Here is a 22,758-nt window from a genome sequence, read left to right as displayed (position 1 = left end):
TAAGCTTAGCTATAAACCTATTAAAGTAAGCTATAAAAGAGAAGGGACCCTAAGCCCTAACATTTACTCTATTATAGTATCTATTTATCTCTCCTCTAATAAGTTAATATATAGTCTAATATGCTATAGAACTATCTTTATAGATCTATAAGAGATCTCTACTACTAATAGCTCTTGCTTTATTAATAACTTGCTAGAAGGTTTTCCTAGGGATAGAAAAAGCTGCTCTTCTTCTAGAAGCTATAGCTAGTAATATAGATTATATTATTAATAGCTATAAGGGATAGATAATAGATTAGCTAATAAATTAGCTAAATAAATAAGAGGTGTAGATTATAAAGTAGAGGAATAAAAAAGCTAGAAGAAGATACTTTTTAACAAGCTAAAGCTAAGCATTAGCTACGTAGTAGGTAAATACCTGCTATATTTAGGTAATAGATAGCTCGTAATAATACAGCTGCTAATAAGGGAGTGTTATAGATTATTAGACTAACTATTAGTAAAGTACATATAACTAGTGCTAAGGCATTCCTACACACAGATAGCTAAAGTAAGAATCTTATACTTAAGATTCTCTCTATATAACAATATATACCTGCTAATTAGAGGTCTTCTTCCACTCAGCTTAAGTCTAATCACAACATATCTTACCTTACGCTCGTGAAGCAATGACTAAGCAATCAGAGGCCTCAGGCCCCAACAAACATCAACTCTTTCCGAAGCGAGTTCATCGACGACAACGAGATGCGCCTGTACCGTCCGAAGCCAAGAATTTCTCAGCACCAACACTCTTTGAGTAATCCGATAGTCTACACCTCTTCAGACTTCATTTGCACAGGTTCCGCAATGGTACAGAACGACACGAAACAACTCGTGGAGGTTTCTCTACAACACGATGTTGCCGCGGAACCCGAAGATGAATAGATGCGGCATGAGCAGAGCGCGGGATCGCATCAAGAGGAGGATTTTTACAGAGTCATATTTGAGCGTACAGGTCATTCCTCGGCTTGTCGTCGGCCGGCACCAAGAAGTCCTATGATACTCATGCTCCGAAAATCATGCCTTCCTTCTCCGGTAGCGAAAGATGGGCAAGTCAGGACCTCATAACATTCCAAGTTGCCTGTCTTCGAATGGCAGGAACTCTAATGGATCGCGATTCAACGCCAGCGAAACTCCTTGAAGAGTTCCCGGTGGTTCGCTTGCTGGCGGACAACGCTCATTCACTTCTATTGACGTCGGACCCACTTCAGCCTGAATCGCCCCCCCTTTTTTCATGTAGCTTGTAAGCTTCGCTGGCACCACTTTCACTTCATCAACTTCCACCAACGGAATGATCACTTCTCGACGACGACTACCTTGACCAGAACGGTCGACTTCAGCGTCACGACCAACGGCGCTCTCTTCGATACCGCAAGCGCAATTGCAATCTGCATCCCACCCCCCGGCACGCCATCACGATAAAGTTCAACAACGCCAAGTTCGATGTGCCCAAATCGCCTGTGAAGGGTACCGCGGTAGACACCTCCAAGCTGTTCAACCAGCAGAAAAATTCCGACCTGGTCGTGCATCTTGACTACGATCACTGGTACCGCCACAAATGCATCGTTCACGAGGCATCTGGTAAGTTCCGAGACTTGAAAAGCATAGGCGTCGACGACGAAGGAAGAACCCACATTTCCTTGGGTATTGCCTGTGAATGCGAGGGGGACCAGGTCGAGATCATGTTGATGTCAATGTACGGAGGTGTCGAGTCCGAGCTGTCCGACCTCCATGCTCAAACCAGGGGACTGGTGGGCCTGGCTCATCTAGCGAAGGAGTACAATCGCATCGATTTGAAGAGTATTGTCGACAAGGTCTTGCGCCAGGTCATTGACGAAGAAAAGGATATTGAGAAGTTCAGCCGGATCATCCTAGATCTGTACTGTACCGGCAACTCAGAGCTTGAGCGATTTGCAGAGGAGCTTGAGATCGAGCGTACGCCCGAATTGCTTGAAAATCACAAAACGCGAGAGAATATCCACGTTGACACCGTCAAGAAGTGGATGGACACGATGAGTTTTCGCAAGAAGGTTGTTGAGCCTGAAGAGGCGCTCGCAGGAGACACACAATTCGGGATGGAGGAGGCCGCTGCTGCTGGAGATACCACAATAGCGAAGACGGAGAAGATCAGCCTCAAACATGAAAGCGATTCGTCAAAGGCTATTGGCGAAGGGGGTGGTCGGCCGAGCAAGATTCGTCGAACCTCGTAAAATTCCACGGCACAAACATCTCGACCGCGAAGGTGTCTGGCCATCGAAGTTGATCCGAAGGAGGGATATCTGATTTTGAGCGAATGTACTCTCATCTCTTCGACCGCCGAGTCGCATCGCATACATCCACACCTCAACGAAGTTTCGGACCACGACGCCTCAGAGCCGCTTTAGCACCACTCCATACCCAGTACATCCGAAGCACCACAAGCAAGCGCAGAACAAAACTTCCCGAGCACTGTTACCAGACCAGCATCAATCACACACGCCCACTCTCGGCCGATCGCCACTGCTCGTCTTTCGAGCGTAAGGTCGTTCAAAGCCAGAAGAGTCTCGAAAACGCAGGGTGCTTCATAAAGGCATGACTGCGAGACAGGCTCGCTTCAATTTGCACGCCCGGGAACATTCACTTGAGATTCACGAGCCACCTTCGGTTTAGCTTCTTTCAGATACTTTCTGGCCGTCCGAACTACTTTCTTTCCATAACAACCTCTCACTTCATCACCTTCTACTTGACCAGGTCTTCCTTCATCACATCCTTTCTTAATGTTCTCCTGAGCCACGACACTTCTTTTCGTACTACAAAGGCATCGGCGCAAACATATCGACGAGCGACGCCACATCAGCAATCGACTAGGAGCCTGCGCACTTCCGATTACCAACCATCATCATGAGTCTCGACTTCGCCCTTCGAGAGATCCTCCAAGATGACCCAGAGTCGGATCTCATCGTCATGTTCGGAGCTGAATGCTGGGGATGTCACAAGAGCGTTGTCTTCTCCGCGGCGCCATTACTCCGCAATGATTGCACCTGCAAGGAGACCTGCGGAATCGAATACAACGAACTGGACCTCTCGGGAGAGACTTACAAAGCCGCACGTCTGGCAATACTGTCGATGTACGACTTCGATGAGACCAGGACACTTGAAGGCTTCAGTTATAGATCTTGCATTGACGTGTTGGAGATTGCAGAGCGTTGGGGAATGGAGGATCTCCAGCAAGCGGCTAGGACAGCTTTGGAAAAGCAAGCGATGTTCTCTGAGAATTCCAGGCGGACAGCAAAAGTCATCGCCGCGTTGCGCAATCTGAGCGAGGAAGAGGACCTCATGTTGGCAGATCGAATCGAGATGAAGCGTATGCCCGAGCTACTTCTGGCATCTCGTCGTGGTCAGTTGTCCTACGAAAACGTCAAGACATTCCTCGCCTCGGTCGGGGTGGCGACTAGCGGGAATGTCTTCAGTTCGAAGGAGGTCGTGCTCAAGGATGTTGTGCCCATGGAAGTCGACGCTCCTCCAGCTCGGGAGAAGACTGCGCCCAGCTCTTACAAGCCGATCATTTCACACAAAGCTACTGTCAAGCCTGAACAGACCATTGCCAGCGAGAAAGAAGCTACACCAAGATCCGGGCCTCCACTCAAGCGCCGCAGATTCAGCGACGAAGAAAGCAAGGGTATTTTCATGACAGAGCTTCCGATCAGGCAATCCAAGGTGAAGTTCGTCGCAGTAGACGCAGCTGGAGCCGCCAAGTAAGACTTGCGAGCTCAGTGGAAGAAGGGTACGAGTTGCCGGTCGGAAACGTTGATAATATCGGGCCATCTTGAGCAGGGGAAGGCAAGGAGTGCTGTGGTAGACTTCAGGAGAGAAGTCGAACCAGAACTCCACCACCCGATCTCCAGGATGTGCATCTCAATGTCTGGAGAAGCGTACGATGGATGTGAATGTCAGTCTGTGCTGGCTGGATAGTCACGCATGAACCCACGGCAGTCAGCCTCGATATTCATAGGCAAACAGAAGGAGTTGACAATGCAGTGGTTCCGCGAGAATGGACAACTTCTGAGTACAACAAATAACCACATCGCTATTCCAATTCGAATTCTCCATCGCTTCTCCAGGTCCGCCATATCTCCAGCACGTCCTCAGATGATCGTTTTCGCAGGTCACCTCACCACGAACACCTGCGCGCTCCAACCCCGACTCCTCGGCGTCAGCGCATCGATCACACACAGCAGCTGATGAAACTTAGGTCCCATGCAGGCCAACGCACCCCTATCACTCTCCTGGCACTTGATCATCTCTGCCTTCTCGTCATGGACCCAGTCCTTGATCCAGAAGCTCTTGTACTTGAAGGGCTTGTGGCATTCGAATGAAGCATGTGTGGTCCCGGGACTGCCATAGTGGACCTACCAAGCTTGTTAGCACTCACTACCGAAAGTCGACCTCGATGGGAGTGGATGCACATACACAGAACCTTTTGGTGACGAATCTTTCGTTGGCGACTGGGCAGGAAGGATCGTCCGGGCCTTTCTTGTCTCTGTCCACGTCACAGGAGCGGGACTGGACTTGCCAGAGGAGAGCCGCGAGTACAGCAAGGAGAGCGAGGGTGAGCTTCATGGGTTTTTGTGGGAGTTCAGATGGAGTGGCTGTTCGGTTGGAAGGGAGGTGAGAAAGCTCTGTTCTGGATTGAAGAGCTTCAACGGCACAGGTGGCAGCCACTCATCGATCGCTTCCATGTTTATGGTCGGTCATGAACCCTGAGTCTCATTCATACGCAATGCTATGCCTCAGGACAGATGCAGATGCCACATGGAATCACGACCTTGCTTGCAAGAGACACGATCGGGCGGACCAGTACCAAGGAGAACGTGACAGTTGCGACTATGTCGCCACCCGAAGCCATGCCATTGAAGATGCACGACGCAGAACGATGTGCAAAATACTGCTCGCAACTATGCCACGGTTTTAGTAGATGCAGAAACTAAGATGCGGGCGTCTTCGCTGGGAGGAAAGGGTCAGGAGGCGTGGAAGTCGTGTCCGAATATTAGACTTTAGAGGTGTGAAGTCATCGGGATTCCTGCGAGGTTTCAGATCGTGAGGCCTATTGAGAACATGCGACATTGTAGCCGCTATAGATCGGTCAGTAAGCCGATTGTATACAGCAGTCGTGCCTACTCATATCCAATGTCTAAGCTCATTCACTCCAACTTCATTAGCCCCGATTCGGCTTAGCTCTTTCCCGGTACTTTTCGTCGTCTGGATGGCTTCGTTTGCAAAACAAACACTTCACTTCGTCTTTCCAACTTCGAACAGTCTGTCAAGCCTCCCACGACATCAGTACCCACAATCTCACGGATGGAGACAGATCGGACCTGATCATCAGCACACACACCCAAGTCAAAAGCTGGCCCACTGTACAACGATCCACCGCGCAGTGTTTACGTCACAGGATCGATATCCAGCAGCCATGGGACTCACAGCCGATCTTCCGTTGCTCTTCAACGATGAAACGTACTCGGACCTCAAGGTACATTACCAAGGCACGGGTGATTGCAGTCACAGATGCATAGTCTTGCCAAAGTCGAAAAAGCTTCGTGACATGTGCACGCGCGAGAAAGATGATTTGAAGGGTGTGCCGCAGTACGAGATAGACATGAGCTCCGAGGCGGCTGGCTATGCGCCTGTCGGGGCGATGTTGAAGTCGATGTACATGAGCGACGAGACTCAGATATTCGAAGGATGCACTTTTGGCGAGTGCGTTGCTACGTTCGACCTCGCGGAACGCTTCGGTCTGGCTGATCTCAAGGAGGCTACGCGTAGGGCTTTGGGTCCGGCTAATGACAACCTTCGACTTGGCTCGGATGTCGGAGAGTGTATGGATCTGATCCTGAACTTGAAGGGCGCCGAGGTCTCAGCACTTGTCGATCAATTCTTGCTAGAGCGAATGCCCGAGTTCCTCTGCCATAAACCCACGTCTCAATGGCTGGAAGGGAAGGACACTCTCAGGTATCTCAGTATGCTGGAGCGTCGGACAAGAATCGACAGCACACGCATCACCTCTGGAGAAGACAGTGTCTTCGAAGACAGCCCGGACAACAGCTGCGTGACGAAAGCTGCTCGAGCGATGGTCGGGCCGGAACCTGAGCCCGAGTCCGAGCCTGAGTCTGAACCCGAACCTGACGCTGATCTAGCTCCGCCATCCAAGAAACGCCGGCGTGGTAGAAAGTACGCATCGTCATCGTCATCCTCAGTCAAAGTCGAAGATGAAGATGAAGATGAAGAATCTTTTTTAGATTGAACAGCGTCGATGCAGATACCACTGCATTATCGAATGCAGTTGTCAATATCGCTGAACAAGCAAGCTCAGTGGATGCTGTGATACTACAGGACAATTTCGAGGAGAGTGCTGCCTTGAGGTCGTCCTGGCCGCCTGCCGAAGCGCCGCAGCCTGCAGTTGCGAGACGCAAATCCACAAGGCTCAAGACCATTCGCAAGCAGGCCACGTTCTGTGCCGGTGAGGCGGATGAGATGCGGGAGGTCTACGCCGGAGAGATGGAGCCAGAAGGTGCCAACGGAAAGCAGAGAGTGGCGCTGCGGAGACCAGGAAGCTACGATGGGGATGATGAAGAGCCAGACGTGGAGCTCAAGCGTGAAAAGTGGGGCTTGAAGGAAGATACGGAGGAGCCAGTGTTTCGATCCAAGCGCATCAAAAGGAGTTTAAAGGAGGGAGAGGATGAGCCAGGAGGTTAAGAGATCGAGACTGAGCCCGACGATATCGACAAATAAGGTCCTGAGAGAACATCGCGCTCTGGTCTGCAGCATTGTGCGATCGTGCCGGGTTCCGCAGGCTCAACGACATCTTTCACAAGCAGACTGAGCGAGCCGCGTCAGGAGTCAGCTCTCACATGCTGAGGCTCACTGCTCTTCCCTTGCACCAGCCTCGCAGAAGCCTCAATCAACATGACTCCTCAGTATCACATGGAGCACCGTTCGTCTCCATCACTTTAACACTTTCCACCTTCTTCAGTTCTTTCTTCATCTTCACGAAATCGCCATAGTTGCCGCTATCAGACAAACATCACCCTACACCGCAAGCAAGGACAGAATCAAGACAACTTCCAGCGGCTTGAAAAGACCTTGCTACGGCATAACTTGCGCAGAACGACACCGACATTCCGCCAACATGGATAACACTGCCGACATCAGTCATCTCTGGGAAAGCGAGGAGTACTCTGATCTCGTCATCAAGTGCTTGGGCTGTACCTGGACAGTTCACAAGTGCATTGTGCTGCCAAAGTCGAAGTTACTTCGAGATGCAGCCAACAGATCCGACGAAGTTGACAGCAAAGGGAGGCTGGTGATCGACGTCGACTGTTTCCACTGGGGAGGTCTGGACCTCATACTCAGATCCATGTACGACAGCGTGGGGAGTGAGAACAGGCTGTCCGCATGTTGCAGAGCACAGACTCTCACTGCCGTCCATGAGTTGGCCAGGCGGGAAGGCCTGATCGAACTCCAGGCGCAGGCATGCCGAGCTATGCTGCGATTCTCGAAGGACAAAACGAATATGCGGAACTTCAAGGATGTCGTTGACGCAATGCGCAAGATGGGTGGTCCGAAAATGCTCGCGGTAGCAGATGAGCTGGAGCTAGTCTGGGTTCCCAAGGCTTTGGTGGATCCCAAGAACCGCGAGAAGCTGTCGGCGGAGGCCGTTCAGCGGTACATCAACTCCGTGGAACCTCGCAAGAAGGGCAAACGTTCGGCGGAAGACGCACTCGAGCACAACTCTCCGCCTCCCGCATACCGAACTGCGAGCGACTCGCACGAGCTTGAGAAGTAGCACGACTGAAATGCTTCAACCGCAACGTTAAGCATAAAAGTCGCAGCTCCAAGACACGAAGCCGACAAGGGGAATGAGTGACTCGACGTAGGAGATTCTTGCAAGCCACCGCACTTGCCCATCGAGACACCTTACCATTATCCGGCGCGAAGCACAACCAAAAGCAAAGCGCAGCGCATTCCCGAACACCAGCATTATCCAAAGGACCAACACAGCACCCGGCTCAAAAGTCTACTCCAAGCACCGAAAGCGTTATCTCGCCCAAAAGTCTTCAGTCTGCGGGAGTTCATCCAGAGTGTCCGAATTTCCGGCCTCAACAGTACGCCGGCAGGGGCATCAAGCTTGGAGGAGCAGTTAGCACTTCCAGCGCCCTGAATGAACATCCTCTTCGTTGAGCGACCTTCTCCATGATCCAGTACGTCTTCATCTTCGAATGCCATGTGGTCTGACTTTGCGGCCTCCACGGAATGGCGGTAATAAGGCCGTATGATCAACAGCCAGACGCTTTCACATGCTGAAGCTCATTCACTTCAGCTTCCATCAGTCCTCATTCGGCTTAGCTCGTTTCAGATAGCTTTTTGTACTGGGATGTTTCGTTTGGATCACCTTCACTCCACTTCATCTTCTCATCGCGACCAACGCTTTCTTTTTCACCACCACATCTGAACAACATCGACCTCATCAGTGACAAGCGATCGCTTCGCATCGGAAGGACCTCCAGACACCCACGTTCACCGCGCACGCTGCGCAGCACCATCTCTCAACCTCGTTACGATGACAGCAAACACGGCCAACATCCGCGACCTCTGGCAGAACAAGACTTACTCGGACCTCATCATTCGCGCGTACGGCGAAGAGGACTTGCACTGCAACCAATGCATCGTCTATCCACGATCCAAGAGGATCAAAGATGATGTCTCGAAGAACGGTCACGCTGGCGCCGAAATTGATCAAGACGAGGCAGGAAGAATTGTGATTGATTATGACGGAGAAGAGCATACCAGCATGATCATCATGGTGCACGCCATGTACGAGGGTGACGAGAGCGAGGTCTTCCGTGGGCAGGAGCCTGAGCGCATCGTGGGTGCAATCAAGTTGGCGGTGCAGGACCAGCAGTTCGAGTTTGCGAAAGCGGCATTTCGAGCTTTGCTGCCATCCGGGCCAAATGCGGACATTCATGTCAACGGAGACGACATGCTGACGGTCATTCAAACCATGCGCGAAACGACTGACAAGTACATTCTTGCGATGGCCGACAAGCTGGAGATGGCGTGGATGCCCATGTTACTCTCGAATTCGTGGTCCCGAGGCCACTTGAAAAGGGACGCCATTCAGAAGTTTCTCGCCTCCATGAAGCCGCGAGAGGAAGAGGAGGACACTTCCGAGGCGACCGCTGGGTTCGTGATGCAGACCACTCGGGATCCCACTCCTCCGCCTCCCAGCCCGGCTCCGAAGCCCACGCCAAAGAAGAAGGCGACTCCCAAGCGAAAGCGCCAGGCCACGAGCGATGGATTCGATGCCGACGTTCCTGGATTCGATTGAGAAGCAGTAGGAGTCTAGGACTCGTTCAAGACCAGATACCAAGCACTCCGCTTTATCACAGCTCGCCCTTTTTCGCTTCCGGAGTCACTCCACGTCGAATAGTCAGACCAGAGAAAGTCTTCGGAGGCAACCAGCGAGAAGAGCTGTCGTCCGGCGGTACATCCAATCCAAGCTCGTGGCTTTGACCGGGTGAGGCGGGTGTTCAAGATCGGAGAGCAGATACTCCGCTCAATCAAAGTTCGCAGTCACTTTGCTTCGCCTCCGTCCTCTCGTGTTTACCTCGCCGTTCTTGCGCAAGTCGCGCTTCAGCAGCTGCCATCCGTAAAATCCTCGCGATGACCCAAGTCTGGCTGTATCATCTCCAGAGCTTCCATTCCAGTAGTCCGGTCTCACAAAAAGTCGAACGTCGCCGGAACGGCCACTGAAAGAAAGAAATCATGTACATTTCATCAACTCGTGCTGTATACCTTCTAAGGTCTCACCACATGCCTCCAAGTCCAACCACAAGGCTCCGTTATTCTCTCTACCATCATCCCGGAGATCCTTCCACCTCACTATCTCACTCCCTCCCCATATCAAACAACAAAAACTCCGCCGGCTTATCACCCACGCTCTCCACCTCAATCACCCCCGGCCCCTTCGCACCCTTCACAAACGCCCCATCTCCCTCCCCCAACTCCACCCCACCAACTCGAATCCTCGCCCCTCCCACTTTCGGCTGCGTCCTCCCCCCCATAACAAGGTGGACATAAACCTCCCTCTCCCCCTCCTTCACCAATTCATGCGTCACGCTCTTCCCGGGAGAGAGGATCGACGCATCCATAGATAAGTCCGCCAGAATCTTAATCGGTTCAGACGGCTCGTCCTTCCCACTATGCCTCTCCTTCCCCTCCATAATCCTCACCAACTTATCCTCCTTCTGCGCATCCGTATACTCCCTCGTACAATAACTCGGCTTCGTCCCCCTCACATTCGGCTTCGCCCAGATCTGCAAAAAATGCACCTCCTCCTCCTCACTGCCATTCATCTCCGCGTGCCTTATCCCCGTGCCCGCATTCGTGAATTGTACCTCCCCTCTCTTGAGTGTCTCGAAATTCCCCATAGAGTCTTTATGTCCCAGCGCGCCGCGGACGATGTACGACCAAATCCCGAATTCGGCGTGTGGGTGGGCGCCGAAACCTCGGCCGGCGGCGACGCGGTCTTCGTTTATGACGCGGAGGGGGCCGAGGGATTCGAAGTGGGGGTCGTAGTAGCTGGCGAAGGAGAAGGTGTGGAAGGTGTAGAGCCAGCCGCTGCAGGGGAGTTTAGAGGCGTGAATGGCAGATGAGGCAAAGGGTAGGGGAGGAAGATGGACTTACTGGTCTGCGTGGCCGCGGGAGGCGTGGGGGCGGAGGATGACTTTGAGGGGTTGAGAGGTTGTGGAGGACATTGTGCGGTTGTTGGCGAGGGTGGAGGTTCGGTTCGCGAGGAGGGCGGCGGTCGGCGTGGTGGTGGAGATGAGTTTCGGAAGGGCGGAGCGTAGAGGAGTGTACAGAGCCAGGACGAGGGCGAGGAGGGCGAGGAGGGTTGCGGTTGATTTAAGTGGAAAGGCTGTTGTTGGTTGGTGCTGGTTGGTTGTGGTTGTCGTTGCTGCTGGTGTGGATTGTTTGGAAGACATGTACGAGGGGAAGCTATGGAGAGGGTGGTACTTATACTGGGAGGCTGGAGGACTCGAATGGCATGGAAGAGGAAGCTTTGTAGCTGTGTATATGATGAGGTGATGTGCTATTGTCATGCTGACTGAGAGGAGGGAGAGCGGGGTGGACTTAGGTCGGATTTGATTAGGCGTCTAAGGTATTGGTGAGCAATGGTCGATATGCGCTGATCTCAGAGGCCATTTGGAGTGTGTCTCGAAGACTCTGGTTAGAGATTGTCAGCGTGTATCAGCAGTTCGCGGGGTGGTCGTCGGAATAAGGATCTTGGGAGCGAGACAACGATGTTCACGTCAGGTGAAGGAATCTCACGCCAGAGTCGACAGGGGAAGAAATGGCTACTAATTAGCTGGCAATATACTGGAGTATTTGCCTGTTTTGGTTGCATTGTTCTGGTGTATCTTGGGTCTCATTCTGTGCGCTTGCTTCCACCGGAAAAGCATCAAGCAGATCTGCTGACATCGTTGTTCACTGCTCGTGCGATGTCTCCTATGCTATCAGTGCGGCGTTGTGTGGTACCTCAATGGTGTGTAATTAGCCGACATTGATCGTAAGGTACACAAGGGTATGCTCTTACGAACCTACAGGGCTCAATCTCGACGTCGTGAGTCAAGGCTATGAGCGGACACCAGCTGCATCGACTTCCTCTCCGACACGATGGGCGAAATGTCTTCCAAACCGGAGCATTCGCCTAACAATACCTCGAAGCCACGCAATGGAATCCTTCTTCACTCCGCCAAGATCCAGGGGCCATTCTTGCCCAGTCGGAGCCTCGGCCTTCTCCATCCGCCCCACGCCGGGCCACGCGACCTTGACGACCTCACTCTTCCTTCACGCCGAGTGAGACAAGTCGTCCACTATTGTTCAATATGACCAACATGGAATAACAGGACACCGCCATGGCCTGGAGCTCTGACAACCTCGTCCGGCGGAGGAAATCCGTCTGGGAACTGCTCTTCCTCGCTTGCATCATCGGCATCATCGTCCTGGGGGTCCGCGGCAGTCAACAGAAACTGTCACAACCCATTCCCCTCTCGGAACCCGCCGAAGTGCCCGAGCGAGTCGAGGACGACAAACCAACTCTGGTCGACGCACCGAAAGCGCTGTGGTGTAGAAGTGTCGTCCATGCCGAAGATTTCGTCTTCTCCATCAGAACCAGCGCCGCGGAGATCGCCACGAAATTACCACCACTGCTGGAGTCGACGTTAAGATGTCCGCATAACTTACTGGTCTTCTCCGACTGGCAGGAGACAATCAAGGGACAGCCAGTCATCGATGCGTTGGAGCACATCGACACGAAAATCCAGACGACACATCCGGACTTTGACCTCTGGCGGCGACTTAGAGAGGGCGGACCAGACGTCCTCGCAGATGAAGAAATGTGGGAGTCCGACAAAACAACAGAGAAAATCGACAAGTGGAAGATCCTCCCCATGCTGAACCGAACCTATCACGAGTACGTTCCCCCCGCATCCAATCGCCACACCCGACTAACACCCTCCTCCTCCCTCCATAGATACCCCACCAAAAAATGGTACATCTTCACCGACACCTCCACCTTCCTCTTCCACACCAACCTCATCAACTGGCTAAACCAATACAACGTCACCCTCCCCCACTACATCGGGCTCCCCTCCCCCTCCACCCCAACCCTCGACCCCACCCTCCACGGCTCAACCTTCATCCTCTCCGCACCCGCCCTCGCCGCCCTCGTATCCGAATACAACACCCACCCAGCCGCCTACCACGACCTCGTCGCCCAACACACCCACCCCCTCACCGCCCTCCAACTCCTCATCACCAAAATCAACGCCCTCGAGTTCGCCGCCTACGAAGCCCGCCTCAAACTCGATCCCTACACTCAAACCCCTCTCGTCGTCAACATGCCCGCCTGGCCGATCCTGCAACCCCAATCCCCCGCTACCCTCGACTATAGAGCTATGCGCGACTTCAAACGCCTCTGGTGTTTCCCCTCCGTCTCCTACGGCAACCTCTCCCCGCCCGAAATCGTGGAGATGCATAAATTCGAAGCGGGCTGGTACGTCGAGCACGCCGGGGAGATCCGCGACATCTTACACAAAGACGTCTTTACGGATTACATCCTCCCGCGACTCGTCATCCGCGGCGGGAGAGCAGACGACTGGGAGAATTTTAGTGATGGCGGAGGGTCGCTTTTTATGGGACGGAAGAGAGCGGAGAGCGTAAGTGAGTGTCAAGGCATGTGTCAGGCGAATGAAGGCTGTTTGCAGTATGAATTCGCGGAAGGGTTGTGTCGATTTGGAGACGTGCCGAGGATGGGGAGGTTTCAGAAGGGAGGACAGGCGAGGTGGTTGTTGGCGAGGGTGCAGGGTTGGGTGGAGGGGAGGGAGAAGTGTTCGGGGTTGGATGGGTGGTTTACTGTTTGAGCTGGGGTTTGTTAAGGGAGAATTAAACGACAGAGGGAGACGCAAAGTTAGCGTCAGAAGGGGGGTTGTACAGATACCTGAGCGTAAGGTTTTGCTGTCGCTATTGAGAAATTACGAAGTCGATTATGCCTTGGTGGCTTTTGCTCTACATGCCACCGCAGTGATCGTGCATGAGCTGCCCACGACGCCTTTCGACTTACAAAGCTCTCGGCCACACGTATCGACTATCAACCTATGCTGCACTTACTGGACTCGAACACCACATCTCCACCCCCGATCAAGGCCCATGAGCGTGGGTTGATGAATCGAAGACTGCAGTCTGGATGCTATAGCAAGCAGTAAATGGATCGACTAAACGATCGCCTAACCACCCTAACAGATTCGGAGCAGATTCACAAGTCGCAGTTATTATTGATCACTATCGACTCCAGCAGATCGACTAACGAGGTCGATTTACAGCAAGCTCGACGAGGCTAAGACCTTCAAGGAACGATGAGGCGAGCTTAAAACACATATTTGCTGTAGCTTAGAGTAACAGAACGGCAGACTGAACGGCACACGCTGGGAGAATGAAGCATGGGACCCGTGCGGCCAGTGAGTACTTCGAAGTTGAAAACTCCCTGTTCCAACTCTGTTCCCACGGCACGACCCTCGCTGGCTCCTTGTCTGCAGGGACAAAGAATTCCCTCGCTCATCGCAGCTCAAACCCCGTCTTCCCGATGCGGACATCACAAAGGGGGCCCACCCATCTTCTCAATGCTAAGCCCTTATCCCCATCTCGCACATGGACTCTTGTCCACCCAGCAACCTTCCACAACATTTCTCCAAGAGAACCCTACGATCTCAGCCTAACCCAACCAAAAGATGGCACCTACCCGCCGCAGCACCCGTATTCAACAAGCTCCAGCGGTGAAGCAGCTCCAAGAGAAGAAAAAGAAAGAAGATGCTGAAGCCGCCAAACTCAAAGTCACGAAGAAGGCTCCTCAACCCAAGCGTCCCTTGAAGGGGTTCACGGGAATCCAAAGCGGTCGTCCCTTCATCATACCGCGCGTAAGTTCTTTGGTTCCCCTGAATTGCGAAAAGACCAACCACGTCGAGAAAGTCCATCGCTAACAAATTTGACTGAATACTACAGCGACCAGCAGTAATCCCCGACGTGCCGGGCCGACTCCCACAGCGCTACCACGACGTGGTCGATCTCCGGAGGGGGTTCTGGGAGCTTCGCGACGCGATGCAAAGGTTGGAGGGCGTGGTGGAGAGGATTGTGGGGTTCAAGTATGTTAGTAGTCTGTAGACTTAAGATAGGTGCTTGAAGCAGGAACTTTTCAAGTCATCCCTTCACGAGTGTATACCTTCCCTTCTTCCTATTTCTTTAGCTTTGTTGGCCAATATAGTATACATAGACGTTTAGAGACTTACTTTTGGAAGTAGTATAGAGAACAATGCGGACGGGGTGAGGCGATAGGGCCACGAAGGAGATAGGGTCCAGTGGCTGCGGGAAGGATGTCTTTCGACGGGGGAAGAAAGAATTGGACAATACAACATCGAGTCAAAGCGAGGAATGTTCTCAAAGCCGAGCTCATTCTTGGGATGTAACAAAGAACGTCGACTTGAAGCGTTTTGGCCGCATTCGGATGGCTAGCACAAAGAGACGACTTCTATGCCATGAATGGCCTGCCTCCTTCACCGCATTCCAGATCTCCATCACTCTTATCTCCTCTCTCCAACATCAACAATGAGAGATTTTCGCTTTTCCCCAGAAGAACGTGAAGAAGACTTCGAGCCCGTAGCTCGCGCGGCTTCAACTTCGAACCTCCGGCGTCTAGCATTAACGATGGCCGATTGGGAATGCCGTGCAGGCATCAAAAACAAGCCTGCCCCTCGGCCAACTCCAACTCCAACCCCCAAGCTGCGTCGCAGTACTCGCATCAAAGAAGCCCCTGCCATCCTCAAGAAGAAGCAAGAAGCCGCCAAAGTCGCCAGAGCGGAAGCAGCACAACCCGCTCCGAAGAAGAAGACGGGGAAGAAAGTCACGAAAGGCTCAAAACCCCAGCACCTCCCGAACACGAGGGTGACGTGTGTCCGAAGGCTTTACTGAGTATCAAGGTTTTATGAGCGCCTGTCGGCGGAGGCCGTCCAGCGGTACCTCGATTCGGTGGAACCTCCCTCGCAAGAAGGGCGAACGTCCAGCGGAAGACGCACTCGAGGATGGCTGGACTATTGCATGATGTGTGTGTGCTAGATTGGTTTGTATCGGATGGAGGAGAAGGGTTGGGAAGAGGAGATGTTTTTGGGGGGGGACCGTGCTTTAGGTGGATTGGATCTCCAAAGGTCTGACATAGAGGATTAGGTAGTAGGCACTTTACAATCCAATGTTCGATCAAAGCGACTTTTGGCAGCGAGGCCCCTACCCCTTCGATTGCACAAAGAGAGTCGACTTGCAGGGTTTCTGCCGCTTTCGGAAGATTCATTACAAAGAGACAGCTTCTGTTGCCTGGAGATACATCCCTGATTAAACCTGCTGTCCTGGCGAATCTTTCCACTCACTACGTCCCGCCAAACGGAGACTTCTTTCGACCGACCGATTCGGTATTTCCAATTTGGAACAACAACATGGCTCCCACTACTCCCAAAGTCCGTCGCAGTACCCGTGTTCAAGAAGCACCTGCTCTGAAGAAGCAGAAGGAAGAAGAGGAAGCTCTCAAGCTCGCTAGTCCTCCGCCGAGCACCATCAAGTCCAAGAGCGTCAAGTCCAAGACTACACCCAAGGCCAAGTCCACTACTACTCCGAAAACCAAGGTCCTCAAGTCCAAGCCCACACCAAAGCCGAAGACGAAGTTCGTCGGATACGTACGTCTCCCTCCCTCCCTGCCCTCTTCTGCAGCACCACTAAACCCCCCCTTTCCAGCCCACAATTAACGACGTCAAATTCTCCGACCCACCCAACGGCCGCACCAAACCCATGCCCAAATTCTGGACCAACGCCGATGCCTCAGCCGGCATCGACGCCGGATACTATTGGAAAAACGCTATCGGAGAGGTGTATTTAGCGATGGACTGTTTAAATGGAGTGTGCAGGAAATTGGAGGAGGTGAATGACGGACACAAGGGGAATCAGGGGTTGTATCAGGCGAGGGATTTGTTGAGGGAGTGGAGGGATTGGACGATTGTTTGTTGAGGGGGGAAGTGAGAGGGCGGTTGGGGGTGAGGGGGTTGTTGGGAGTGTAGTTTTAACAGTGATATATGGAAGAGTGGCAATGCTCTATTGATTCACTTTGACGGCCAGCGGAAGTCATAGCGATCACTTAGTGCAGCCTCAACGATCGCAGCGTGCATTTCGCAACACCAACGTCCACTGATCTTTCCGGTGAATCGTACAAAGAGAGTCATATCTCGAAGCAGTCCTCCCCCATCCGGAAAGCAGCACAAAGAGATCACATGTTCTTTGAGGAGACGCCGTGGTTTCCTCCAGGCTATCAGCTCTCTCGCAGCCATCCGCTGTCGACCCCCATCTTCAACCCAACAGCATTCCACAAACGCAACGAAAGAATCATGGCACCAACTGTCACACCCCGTCGTAGCACTCGCAACAAGACCGTCTCTGAAGCCACAGTCAAGAAGGTGGACAAAATGACCAAGTCCACCCGCAACCAAGAAAGCCGCAACTACCAAGAAGACTCCAACAACCAAGAAAGTCACAACTACCAAGGGGAAGCCAACTACCAAGAAGCTACCCACCAAGACCCCCCTCCCCAAAGACCAAACAGTCGCCCACTACGCCTTCCTAAACGTGGTACCCCTCTCTCCCGTCCTTCCCTCCCAGCCTACGCATGACCCTAACTCCTCCCAGAAAGACGACACCTTCACCCACCCCCTTGCACCCAAATCCACCCTCCCAACCGATAACAGCGTCACCCACGAACCATCCCAACCCGCCACTCCGAAGAAAATGTTCCCATACCTCTACCCTCCCCTCGAACCAGACTACGTACCTCTCCCGTGCCCTTCCCCTTCTCACCACCTCACTAACACGCTCCCCACAGGAACCAAAATGGCAGCCCATGTGGGGAACCTGGCCCACTGCACCTAAACAAGGCCCCAAAGCCTGCACATTTGACAAGTACTACTACTTCTCCTTCTTAGGGGACGCTCCCAGGGCTCAGAGAGCGCTGGAGAGTCTGTGCAAGACGCTCGAAGAGTCCGGATTTGGAGGGGACGTGGAGAAGGCGAACAAGCCGCTTTTTGATGCGAGGGACGTGCTGAGGGAGTGGACGGAGTGGAGGGATAGTATTCCGCCGGATGAGTATTCTTATTGAGTGGTGAACCGTGGAGAGCTCGTTGTTGTTGCATATGTATCTTATCCATGTTGATCTCAGAACAGCTGCTTGATCCAACTTCACCCCGAAAGCTGTGCGGCCAACTTGAGCAACTCTTCTTCGTGCATCTCCATCAAACGCAACGAGTTCTTCGAGACCTCACCATCCCGGACCATCATGCCCTCGTAGATTGTTAAAGATTCCCCTGCCCAGTGCAACTTCACCTCAATACTGTCATCCTGGTTGATTCTGAGTCGGCCACTTCGGTTTATGCATGACAACCCGTCTTCCGACGACCATACGTCACCCGAACAAAATCGGATCCATTCCCCGTACGTGAGTCTATGGAGCGCAAAGACGATGTCACGGTAAGGCCAGGAGATGTGGCCTACGGCTCTCTCGCCCCCATCGCGGACGCTCAAGATCAAGGAGCCGGAGTAAACGATGGGTCCCTCCGAGGAGCCGGAGCAAACGATGGGTCCCTTGAAGGAGCCATAGTGACAAGACAATGTAACCGAGTAAAACCGATCATCTGGTTTCGCAGTCTTCGCTCTTCCATGCGGGATTGGAGTCTTGTGTATCAACTCGCCACCAACTGGAAGAAGCGACGGCTCAGGGCTTGGATCGACGATCCGGATCGAATGCTGGCGTGCGGACTTCTGCTGCTTCGCCTTTGTCGGAGGAGGAGGCATGTGTGTCGATAAGGTGGGTGCGTTGGTTTGAGTGGACGATCGCCGAGTCTTCGATACAGACGACCGTTGTTCCGACGACGATGGCTGCTTGCTCGATGAGGATGGCCGCTCAATTGACGAGGATGGCTGCTTGCTCGACAGAGATGGCTGCTCATTCGACACTGATGGTCGCTTACTGCCTGGTAAACTGTGCTTGGTCGAGGAAGATTGCTGCTTGTCTGGCAATGATGCAGCCGAACCAGCGGCTGACGTTCCTGCTCTCGAGGTTGTAGAGCCCTGGCTTGCATGTGGAGACTTCTGGGCCGATAGGGATGAAAGATGTGCTCCGTCGTGCTTCTGCTTAATGCTCGAGATCTCCAATACGTCCAGCGTTGATTCCAGACTGTCGATCTCTAAGGGCTCTTGTTTAATAGTAACTAGTACCTCCGGCGTAATTGTAAGAAGCGGGCTAGCGTAGTACTTTTTCTTCATCTTTCGTTCTACTTTAACCAGCTCAGGACGCGGATCTTGCAGCGTGTGGAGAGATTCCCAGAACAAGATCTTGTAATCGTTCTTGGTCTTCCTCTTCCCTGGCATATAGTCGTGCAGACCCCAGAGAATGGCCTGAGACATCCAATAGTAGCATTCATCCACGGCCTTGCCGTCCATAGTGACCACGTTGCATTTCAAGTGCTCCTTGATCTTTTCAAGCGTGTCACGCCCCAATAGTTTGGTCTTGCCGCACTGGACCAGCACCTCGCCGCCTTGAAAGCTCAGCAGCCCGTCGATGACCCTTTCGCGGTTGGTGGCCATTGCTGCTGTAAGCTAGAGTGGAAGAGAAAGTGTGATCGAGCGCTAAGAGATCGGGAGAGAGGTGCGAAGTGCAGGCGGTAGAGGTTCAGTTCCTGCGGACGATATAATCAGACTGGAAGAGCAAGATGACAGAGACGAGCATGGACATACCGAGCGTAGGATCGGAAGCACAGATTTTTCTGCGACGGACGATACTTAACGAGATCTGCGAATGTCGTCCCTGAGTGCTCTCGAAGTCTGCTGATGAAGATGTCAGCTCCGCAGCAAAGGAGGGACAGGAAGCTGAGGTACTCGCCTGGAAAGCAAGCGGATGTTCAGGTAAGCCTGTGGTGGATCTGTTGAAAGTGGTAAGCGGTGTAGTGGTGGAGCTGTATGCTTGTTTGCTGCTGTTGAGACGATGATGTCAAAGTCCAGGGAAGACGGAGCTCCTTAGAAAGTGTCCATCGGGTTGGAAGGTGAGAGCGTAAACAAGCCTGCGACGCCTCCCCAAAATTGCAGCGTGGGTGAGGGAAGGCGTCCAGACCGCGCATGGCGCGGAAGTCGCTCTTGGTGGCTGTCGCGGAAGGGTGTTGTTGCGAGGGAGGTGCGTAGGTCGCTTGAAATGGTTGAAGCACTCACGGCGACAACGGGTCATGTGCGACGTGGCAGTGAAAGGCCGAGCTCAAGGTCGTCTGATCGCGTAGTGAGGTGACTGGAAAAGTGAGCGGCTGGGTAGTGAGAGGGTGATTGAGACCAATCGCGACAGATCTTGTCGCTGGGGCCGGCCCAGGACCAACATGACCAGTAAGTTTCTCGCTCTGAAGCTTTTCTCTACCAAAACGGCTGCGCACATTCCCGCCTTAACACCTCTAGACTCTCATTGACCTTGATGTCAGAACTCATCCGCGCCCGAAATGTCACCATTCTCCCGTCCTCGCTGAAGTTCGCAAAATCCCCTTCAATCCCGTCCTGGCCAGACACTGTCAAGACCCCAAGGCCAGTCTTCGACTTGTTGATCTGAAAGTCCTTGGCCCAGTAGCCAAAGGTGCAATCTTGATTTGGTACGTATTTGTGGATGACGAATACTCCTTCGATGGCTGCAATTCGAAAGACACCGTAGACTTTGTTCGTAGTGTTGTCGAGCGTGAGTGTTAGATCGAATTCGAAGACTGACAGTGGTGGATGTGGGTCCTGTATAAAATGTTTCCAAAGGTGCGAGTCGAGCATTGATTGGGGATATGGTGCTCCTACTGACAACGTTGCGGTGTATGGTTGGACTTGTGCTCCTGGCTCGTTGTTACTGGTGTGATTCGTGAAGTTCGCGGGGAGCGAGGGTGGGCATGATATCGGCATTGGAGTCATGTCTCCGAAGAGCTGGTGGAGAGGGACATTTGGCTCGTCCCGATGTGGAAGAGGTGCGTGGTAGTGAGGGCCGGTTCTTGGTCTCCCATCTCTCGTGGTGAATATAGGCGATGGTGGTTCGTCCCCATACATCACTTGACGAAGTGCAGACTGGAACCCGCCCGCACACTGCTCTCCCATTTTGTGGTACTCGGATTGATGAGCGACCCCGTGCAGAATGGCCTGAGCTTTCCACCAATCCCAAGGCTTGTTCTTTGATCGTCCCTGCAGGATTTCTTTGATCGCAGTCATGTCCTCGCGAGGATACCAGCTTATTTCGTCTCCACTGGCCAGGAGCTCACCGCCTTGCATGCGGAGTACTTTGTCGACGTCGAGGTCGGTGGTTCGAGACATCGTACGTAGGACGGCCTGGGATGGTTCAGAGCGATTTGACGCAGTTGAGGCAGGCGAGGCAGTTGAAGCAGTTGAAGCAGTTGAACCAGGTGAGACAGATGAGGCAGAGCGTGGATTGATCCGTGATTGTTGAAGCGTTCTGAAAGATGGGATCTGTGTTATGAGGTGTGATTTGATAGAAAGAGATATCGAGAAAACGGAGGACGGCAGGAAAGATATAGCAAGGCTTCGTGGCAAGCCGAACCAGCTGTCTTACCACGGATGCGAGCTGCGAGACATCAGCCGCCATGGTAATATCATTCCCGATTGACTCGGAGACCGACTTGACATGCAGTCTCAGCCTTAAAGCCTTCCGCACTTCGCTGTGCACCGTCTGAACTGGTGCTGAGCTCTCCGTCTTGAAACAATGGTCAGCGCCCTCCATCTTGGGGCAGCGATCAGCACCTTCCCTTCAAGGACACCGAATTCGAATTCGAGAAGAGCCAGAAGTGCAAGTTCCTTCCAGGTTGAAGACCGATCGTGGCTTCGCGAGTCAATCTGTGTCGAAGTCCGTCATTCATCGGATGTACATTGTGGAAAACGTCAGCTGCCTCCATCCGACCACTGAACACCACCGTGAGACCTGGTCATCGAGGAGTCTCAGCCGACTGCTTTCCATAATTGGCCATAGACAGCCCATTGGAACAATCTTGAGACGGCCACGTTGTGCTCATCAACAGTGTCTCCGACTGAGACATTCGAATTGAGATGATAACGAGCGCCTTTGATGTGTGACCTGCTTGTCGGTCACGATCATCATGATTCGAGATCTGATGGCTGAGTTATGTTAGACGAAGAGGAAGACGAAGGAAAGGAAAGACGACAGACGACGGAAGTCCGGAAATTGGTGGAATCACGTGACTAATGATCGGATGCCTCAGGCATGAATACTAGACTACAAATATCTTCAGCAACGACGAACAATTACCCATTCTCTCGCCCACACAACGGCATCTCCACGCTCGACAAAAGGCCTCCTCAGCATAACCATGCTCTCGCTGTCATGTCTTCGATACCAGAGCACATATCTGTGACGTCCCATCTTCTCCGCCGTCCCGCTTTCCGCCTTCAATCCCAATCCGACCTTGTCCCCCATGCCACCATTTACCAACATCCTCTAGATCGAGCTCGGAGCCTTCGCGAAGTCCGATGTAGAGCGAGTGCTGAGGGTAGAAATAGTCCTCTCGTGCTGCGTCAAGCTTTCGATGAGAAGAGCCAACGTCTCATCGCCTGTCAGGGATGTATTTTGCGTGGGAGCCTTCGAACCATGGCGGAAGGACGACGGTGTCACTGGGGTACGTGGGGCTGTGGCGATGTTGTATTGTCGGCTCGACGCTTGCTTTGTAGTAGCGGAGGACGAGGTGCGCACACCTGCGTTCGAAGATCGTCCCGAATTTGGCTTCGCTCTGGACGGCGTGCACTGATCCTCAGGTCCATCAGCGACGAGGAGTGTTTTAGAAAAGTCTGGTCGAGTTGTTGATCCGCTGTCGTGTTGCTGTGTTGATCAGTTCCTCGGAGTGGGGGCGAGCTGGACAATTTTGATGGAGAGTTGAATATTGAATGGCTTGGAAGTGCTGTTCCTTTGATATGTTGCTGTGGTATGCTGGAGCGGAGGTAGCTGAATGATGAGGATGGTGGTTGGATCAGTGGAGAGGAGGACATCTTAAGTATGGGAGAGAATCAACC

The 22,758-nt window shown here is 52.8% G+C and overlaps 8 protein-coding genes across 8 annotated transcripts; 6 read left to right on the top strand and 2 right to left on the bottom strand.

The window, feature by feature from the left end:
- Positions 1-1,058: 1,058 nt before the first annotated feature.
- MYCGRDRAFT_96369 (uncharacterized protein) lies at positions 1,059-2,249 on the top strand (the record flags this gene model as incomplete). The annotated part of the gene is made up of 3 exons (XM_003848994.1): positions 1,059-1,193; positions 1,365-1,620; positions 1,744-2,249. The coding sequence occupies 3 exons, from the start codon at positions 1,059-1,061 to the stop codon at positions 2,247-2,249; spliced, it is 897 nt and encodes a 298-aa protein (XP_003849042.1).
- A 670-nt stretch (positions 2,250-2,919) lies between these two features.
- MYCGRDRAFT_96368 (uncharacterized protein) lies at positions 2,920-6,771 on the top strand (the record flags this gene model as incomplete). The annotated part of the gene is made up of 5 exons (XM_003848995.1): positions 2,920-3,773; positions 4,140-4,230; positions 4,444-4,627; positions 5,457-6,246; positions 6,315-6,771. The coding sequence occupies 5 exons, from the start codon at positions 2,920-2,922 to the stop codon at positions 6,769-6,771; spliced, it is 2,376 nt and encodes a 791-aa protein (XP_003849043.1).
- A 433-nt stretch (positions 6,772-7,204) lies between these two features.
- On the top strand, positions 7,205-7,861 carry MYCGRDRAFT_96367 (uncharacterized protein; the record flags this gene model as incomplete). The annotated part of the gene is made up of 1 exon (XM_003848996.1): positions 7,205-7,861. One exon carries the CDS (start codon positions 7,205-7,207, stop codon positions 7,859-7,861), a length of 657 nt encoding a protein of 218 aa, XP_003849044.1.
- A 774-nt stretch (positions 7,862-8,635) lies between these two features.
- MYCGRDRAFT_96366 (uncharacterized protein) lies at positions 8,636-9,403 on the top strand (the record flags this gene model as incomplete). Its single annotated transcript, XM_003848997.1, has 1 exon — positions 8,636-9,403. One exon carries the CDS (start codon positions 8,636-8,638, stop codon positions 9,401-9,403), a length of 768 nt encoding a protein of 255 aa, XP_003849045.1.
- A 559-nt stretch (positions 9,404-9,962) lies between these two features.
- Positions 9,963-10,832, bottom strand: MYCGRDRAFT_48390 (uncharacterized protein; the record flags this gene model as incomplete). The annotated part of the gene is made up of 2 exons (XM_003848911.1): positions 9,963-10,695; positions 10,762-10,832. 2 exons carry the CDS (start codon positions 10,830-10,832, stop codon positions 9,963-9,965), a joined length of 804 nt encoding a protein of 267 aa, XP_003848959.1.
- Positions 10,833-11,987: 1,155 nt separating this feature from the next.
- MYCGRDRAFT_76546 (uncharacterized protein) lies at positions 11,988-13,499 on the top strand (the record flags this gene model as incomplete). The annotated part of the gene is made up of 3 exons (XM_003848998.1): positions 11,988-12,550; positions 12,611-12,848; positions 12,915-13,499. The coding sequence occupies 3 exons, from the start codon at positions 11,994-11,996 to the stop codon at positions 13,497-13,499; spliced, it is 1,380 nt and encodes a 459-aa protein (XP_003849046.1).
- Positions 13,500-16,112: 2,613 nt separating this feature from the next.
- Positions 16,113-17,815, top strand: MYCGRDRAFT_96363 (uncharacterized protein; the record flags this gene model as incomplete). Its single annotated transcript, XM_003848999.1, has 4 exons — positions 16,113-16,349; positions 16,408-16,668; positions 17,350-17,487; positions 17,543-17,815. The coding sequence occupies 4 exons, from the start codon at positions 16,113-16,115 to the stop codon at positions 17,813-17,815; spliced, it is 909 nt and encodes a 302-aa protein (XP_003849047.1).
- A 612-nt stretch (positions 17,816-18,427) lies between these two features.
- On the bottom strand, positions 18,428-21,457 carry MYCGRDRAFT_96362 (uncharacterized protein; the record flags this gene model as incomplete). The annotated part of the gene is made up of 7 exons (XM_003848910.1): positions 18,428-18,591; positions 18,684-19,304; positions 19,450-19,634; positions 19,918-19,990; positions 20,130-20,469; positions 20,530-21,048; positions 21,290-21,457. The coding sequence occupies 7 exons, from the start codon at positions 21,455-21,457 to the stop codon at positions 18,428-18,430; spliced, it is 2,070 nt and encodes a 689-aa protein (XP_003848958.1).
- Positions 21,458-22,758: the final 1,301 nt, after the last annotated feature.

The sequence above is a fragment of the Zymoseptoria tritici genome, chromosome 10 (genome assembly GCF_000219625.1).
Source record: "Zymoseptoria tritici IPO323 chromosome 10, whole genome shotgun sequence".
Lineage (NCBI taxonomy): Eukaryota > Fungi > Ascomycota > Dothideomycetes > Mycosphaerellales > Mycosphaerellaceae > Zymoseptoria > Zymoseptoria tritici.
This window is presented reverse-complemented; position numbering and strand designations above follow the sequence as displayed.